The 6,612-nt window shown below is 40.0% G+C and overlaps 1 protein-coding gene across 1 annotated transcript in view; it reads right to left on the reverse strand.

The window, feature by feature from the left end:
• The window catches only part of ANKRD29 (ankyrin repeat domain 29), a 61,114-nt gene that overhangs the window by 33,935 nt on the left and 20,567 nt on the right, over positions 1-6,612 (reverse strand). Inside the window, exon 4 of the mRNA XM_013004716.3 lies at positions 3,884-3,982. Coding sequence (XP_012860170.2) covers positions 3,884-3,982 — 99 coding nt within the window. The remainder of the gene's footprint in view (positions 1-3,883; positions 3,983-6,612) is intronic.

Raw genomic sequence — 6,612 nt, forward strand, 5'->3', positions numbered from 1 at the left:
GTTGGAGAAGAATGTATACTGTTGTTATGTTGGATGAAGTGTTCTGTATCTGTCTATTAGGTCATTTGTATTGAGGTTTTTTTTTGTCTTTGTTGAGTTTTTTCTTGACATCTGTCTTTCCTTGAGAGTGGTGTATTAAAGTCTCCTGTTATTATTGTTGATGTGTCTTTAGCCTTTTTCAATTCTGTAAGAATTTAGCTGATGTATTTTGAGCATATTTCATTAGGTGCATATATGTTTATTATAGTATGGGTTCTTGAGCTATTCATCCCTTTATCATTACGTAGTGTTCATTCCTATCTCTTATTATGTTGTTTGTCTTGAAGTCTATCTTCTTGGAGATTAATATTGTTACCCCTGCTCTCTTTTGGTTGCTGTTTGCTTGGCATGCTTTTGTCCAGTCTCTGATTTTTAATCTGTTCATGTCTTTGTTTGTGAGGTGTGTTTCTTGTAGGCAGCATATGAATGGATTTTGTTTTCTTATCTATTCTGCTGTTCTCTGTCTTTACTGGTACATTTAGTTCATTAATATTCAGTGAAATTATTGGTAAGCATGTATTTGTTACTGTCATCTTGCTTTATATGTGTGTGTTGTGTGTTTGAATGTGTATTGTGTTTAGCTCCTTTCTTCTTCCTGCGTCATTTCCTTCCTCTGGGTGTTGTTTTGTGTGTGTTGGTTTTGTGAGGAATTGTCTTGTATGCTGGTTTCAGGTTTGTGTGTTCTTGCTGTTGGTTTTTAGGCCATAGTACTTCATTATTTTTTGTAGCCATAGTACTTCAATATTTTTTGTAGTGGTGGTCGTGCTTTTGTGAATTCTTTTAGTTTCTCCTTGTCTTGGAATACTTTTATTTCTCCATCATATTTGAGTGATCATTTTGCTGGATATAGGATTCTAGGGTGACATTTTGTTTCCACCAGTACTCTGTACCTGTTACTCCATTGTCTTCTTGCCTGCATGGTTTCTGCTGAGAATTCTGAGGTTATTCTAATTGCTGAAACTTTGTATGTAACTGATCGTTTATCTCTGGCTGCTCTTAGAGGTTTTTCCTTGTTGTTGATGTTAGAAATCTTGACTACAATATGCCGGGGAGTTTTCCTTTTGGATCTCTCCTGGCTGGGGTTCTTTCAGTTTCCTGAGTAATTATCTTTTCCTCCTTTAGACATTGAGGAAAGTTCTTTTGCAGGAGCTCTTGGACTGTTCTATGGGTAGTTGTTCCTAATGGAGACATTTGGACTATGTGGGTCAGAGTAAAGGTCTCAACGTATCATGGAAGCTATGGTACATGGACATGTCTTGAGTCACTTCATGCTGTTGTTGTTAGGTGCTGTGGAGGCAGTTCCAACTCATAGAGACCCTATGTATGGTAGTACAAAACACCACCTGGTCTGCGCCTCACAATTGTGTTTGTGCTTGAGCCCATTATTGTCCTGATGTCATCTCACAGCTCATCAGGTGTTCTGATATCAGTGTTGAATGTAGTAAATCTGTTCTTGAGATTTTCTTGAAATTCTCGTGGGATATGCTCAATGTCGTACTTTGGCCCTTGTGGGCTTATTTAGATTTTCTTCAGCTTCAACCTGAACTTACATGTGAGCAACTGATTGCTCCAGTTGGTCCTGACCTGGTTTTAGGTGCTAATAGTGAGCTTCTCTGTGGTCTCTTCCCACAGATGTAGTCAATTTAATTTCTGTGTATTCCATTTGGAGAAGTTCGTGTCTGTAGCCATCTTTTGTGTTGTTGAAAAGAGGTATTTTCTATGAACAAGTCACTGGTCTTGCAAAATTCTATTATGTGATATCCAGCTTTGTTTCTATCACCAAGGTCATATTATTCAACTATTGTTCTTTCCTCTTTGTTTCCAACTTTTGCATTCTAATCATCAATAATTATCAATGCATCTTGATTGCTTGCTTGATAAATTTCAGACTGAAAACACGTAGAATTCTGCAATTTCTTTATCGCTAGCTTTAGAGTTGGTGCATAAATTTGAATAATAGTTGTATTGATTGGATTTCTTTTTATTTGGATAGACATTATTCTATCACAGACAATATTGTACATCAAGATACATCTTGAAATGTTCTTTTTGGCAGTGAATGTAATGCCATTCCTCTGGATTATGTTATTATAATAAACCATATGATTTTCTGACTCAAAATAGCCAGTACCAGTCTTTTTCAGCTCACTAACGCCTAGAATATCGATTTATATGGGTTTCACGTCACCTCTGACAACTTCCAATTTTCCTAGATTCATACTTTACGCATCTCAAGCTCCAATTATTAATGGATGATTGCAGCTTTTCTCTTTCTGAGTTGTGCTTTATCAGCAAATGAAGGCTCCAAAGGATTTACTTCCAAAAGGGCTGTACTCCATTCATGTTATTGTGGTCAATTGTTCTTAGGGAAGGGAGCTCTTCCTCAGTCATATTTTGAGTGTCTTGGTGGGGCTTATCTAGCATTATCTCCGATAATGTCTTGCTTCAGTAACTGACGAATCCTTCACAGCGGATTTCCCTCTGTGGGTATTTCCTCTGAAGTGGACAGCCTATTCCTCTTCATCGCCTGTTCGTAGTCTGGAAACTCTGGTGAAACCTGTTCACTGTTAGATGACCCTGCTTTATTTGAAATACCAGTGACATAGCTTTCAACATCTCAGCAACACCCAAGCCACCCTAGTATGCCAAACTGGCAGGCAAGTGGTGTGAGTTATAACAGAGAAATTTCGTATAGGGATGGATTTTTCCATGCTCTTTCTTTCTAGGATTGTGTGCCAGTTTTTCTGTAACAATTTTATCCAACAAGTACATCCATAGTCAATTTGAGTTGAAGATTATTAATGGGAATTGGTACATTTTACAAACTCCAGAGGTGATTCAAATGGATAACCAAACTTGCGAATCTCTCTTACAGACTATTATCAAATAATTCAATTACTCACTAGTAATGACTACAGCCTCAAGGAGTCCTCCACATTTTGAAGTACAAAGGACAAGGTTAGTTGCTTCGTACTTCAAAAGAGGCCCATGACTTGTCAGATTAATCAAGTAAACTCTGAAAAAGTTGCTCAAATGGAAAAGTTCACACCTACACACCTCATTACTCATCTAAGAATGTATAGTGCCCTGGGCATAAAAGCTATGGGTCTAGTTATAGGATAGTCTAAAATATGGCTCACAGATAATTAGAAGTAGACATTCTTCCACTCCTCATCATGAGATGCTGTTAAATCCCTTCATCTGCTCTTATTTATATAGCTTTTTCCTACAAAATAGGAACACCATCTGCCATAAACTCCACAGAATTACAGTGACAAACAATTAAACATGCCCTTGGGTTATGTGTTAATAGCCAATTAGCTGCAAACAGAACCACACAGGCAGTGGATGCCTGTCCAAGGTCAATGGTGCACAGGGATTCACAAGTCCTCCTTCACCCATCCTCCCTTCTCTTCCAATGACCTGTTTGCCTTTCTCTGTTTCTGTGTCCTCCCTCAGAAATGCACTCTACAGCAGGAGAATTTGTTTTGGCAAGTCCACATGCTGACCCGTGTATGGTTCTGGATGAGTCTTAGGAGCTTTGAAGATTGCAATCGTATAAGGACAAGATGTGTCTCAGTTGTTGACCAGATTTTAAAAGGTAGAACAGAGATTGGTGAATGGAAGAAAAAAGGGCATCTAAGCAACTGGGTCTTTTTTATTGATGTCTTAGATTCAAGCCCTAAAGTTCATAAGATGGCTTTTGAAGCTGGTATTTCTGGCATCTGAGTTCATGTCACTGATGTGTGTGTGTGTGTGTGTGTGTGTGTGTGTGTGTGTGTGTGTGTGTCTGATGAGGGAGATAGTGAATGTCCACTTGATGTCTGCCCTGAAATGTACTCACATAAAGTTGGTCATGGATGTTGGCTCCATGCTTCAGCAGCGTGTCCACCACTTTCATGTGCCCGTACTGACTGGCAGCCAGCAGGGCGGTACCCCCATCCTATCAACATGAGAAGTAGACACAAGTTAGAAAATAGGGAGGTGAACGTCCCCACAGATACTCTGCACCTAGCCCTGTATTTGGAAACAAATTTTCCCATAGATAATGAGCTCATTTTTCTTTTATTCCTTTTTTTTTTGTAGTCATGCTGCAGTTCATCTTTATAACAACAATATGGTGTAAATTTGGGTGGCTTGCTAGAGAAACAACGTTATTAGGATTAATTTAGAATTTCCCATGACAAATGCAAACACACCTATTTGCCTCTCAATAGCAAAATCAAAGAACCAGATGTTTGAACTGTGATCAGTTACATCTTAGAACCACCAGAAGCACATTCGAGGGCTCCTGGTCCGAGACCCTCTTTGGCAAATATGGCTTTCTCCCTGAAGTTAGAAACCCAGCTGAGGAAGTTCTGCCCAGCTATGCCCTGAACTGCAAGCAGAACGATGAGGCGGAGAAGCTGGGCTCTGAAGTGTGGGGAATTGAGAAAAGATAAACCAAAGCCTGAGACTGATGGGCGCAAGGATTGGACATCCAGAAACAGCTGAAATGAGGGCACTTTTATGAAGTAATGCTCTGGGCCATGGCTCTGCTGGGTAAGAGTTGCATCCTCAGGAAGCATGGCTAAACACAGCTCGTTTCATGTGCCTCTCGCCATCCTACTTAGCATTTGCCTCTGAACATGTGCCAGTTTGTCTGAGCCTCTTTTAAAGTGTGGGCCTAAAACTAAAGTTGAGCTATAAACACAGCCTGTAAAACAGATGTGGTCTGTGGTCTTTACGTTGTTGCATTTAGCCTACTTTCATGTGGTCTCAGTCAGATTAGCTTTTATGTCAACCACATCACACAACTGAGTGATGGAGTTTGTGGTCAACTACAATCCTTAATGGTTTCCTCAGGTGCTGCAGCGGAGGCGCTATTATTGCCCATCTAGAGTGGTTGAGTTGTTGCCTTGGGGTAGTGCATTTGTATGTGGACATCTGAACTAATTATAAATAATGGAAGGACACGTAATCCAGTCCTGATATACATCGCATGAGAAAGCTTCAAAAAAGTTCATGGAAAAATGTACTATCTTTTAATTCCATGAGTTTTTTGAAGTCCCCCCTCGTAAATATAAAGTTGTATGGTTTTTAAATCTTGGCAAAGGTGTTTTGGTGTTTGTTCAGGATTCAAGCTCCTTGGGTCCAACCCCCAGAGGATCTAATTATGTAAGTCTGAGGTGAGGTCCAAAGGAACCTTGACCGGTCATCAGGGCACAAGTGTATGTGTAGGTACAAGTGGGCTTTGCATGGAGAAGCGTTTGTGTTCACAAGAAGACGGCTGGGTGAGGGTCGAGCTATGTGGTGGAAAAGGTGGACTTTGAAGTATGGGCAATGGAGAGAAAAAAGGCCAAAGGCTGCTGGGAGCGGGGACTGGGCATCAGGAAATTGCCTTCCAGTCTCAATGCACATTTTCCAGGTCACTGCCTGATAAGGCCATAGAACAAATAAACGTGATAGAAGAGCTGATGCCTTTCATTTATCCACACACATTTTGGGGGGATACGGATTGAATAGCAGTGCGAAGAATTGCTTAAACAAAGTGAATTTTGATGACAAGGTCCGATTAAAATTCAAAGACTCTTGACACACTCTTTTCCCATGGAAAACTCTTAGACACCTGCAGCTTACCGAATGGAAACATGTGGAACTCCCCATCCCGGCCTCACGTTACCTGGATTTCTGGGACAGCACAAATAGGCTAATGTACAAAGGCTTTGAGCCAGCAGTAACTTGCTAACCAAGAAGATTTCAGCAGCAATTTGGGTTACACACAATCATTTTTCTTTTGTTGAAAGCGGTAACACTTAGGTCTTGCAACTTTACTTTATATTTTTTTTGTATCACGTTTAGAGTAAAACACAGAATAATAATTAGGGTGAGATATATATACACATATGCTTTGTATCTGATGTGTAATATAGGAAGTGTGTCTGGAGATATGCACACAGTCCAACAGCAAGCTTCAGCAAAGACAAAAATCCTTCCGATCAACTTAATAGTAAAGCTTGTAGTAGGAAAACAAACCAAACCCCAAACCTCCCTTGATAGCTAAAACTATCACATGCTAATGGATTCAGAAAAGGTTCAGGAACTTAAAAATTGTGATTCGGTAAAACGTAAGCTGGTAAGTACAAAAATTCTCCAACTACACAGACATCAGATAAAATCATCTGGGGACACAAAAACTGATCTTTCTGCAGTCTCAGATCCTTGACCCATATATCAAAAATGAAAACAGAAATCAACGATTTCTATAAAGGAAGAGCCACAATGCCTTGCTCAAGGATGCACCTTGTCATTATATTGCAGAGCTCCATGAAGATGGCTCATGAAAGCAGCCTATGTGTCAAACCTCTTAGAAATCTCACAGATTCACGAGGAAAACCAACATGCTTTCCACAATTCCTATCATTAAAAAAAAGCCTACGAACACAGGGAAACTTATAAAAACACTTGTGACTGTACCCACCCTGGTTACAAAATGCAGGAAGCCACCAGTAGAAGACTCAAACTGATTCCCCACTGAGTTAGTTAATTGTGCCAGCCTGGCCGATAATCACATGTGGTGCTGGTTGAAAGGCG

The sequence above is a fragment of the Echinops telfairi genome, unplaced genomic scaffold (genome assembly GCF_000313985.2).
Source record: "Echinops telfairi isolate 266 unplaced genomic scaffold, ASM31398v2 ScPeMD7_7400;HRSCAF=8409, whole genome shotgun sequence".
NCBI lineage: Eukaryota > Metazoa > Chordata > Mammalia > Afrosoricida > Tenrecidae > Echinops > Echinops telfairi.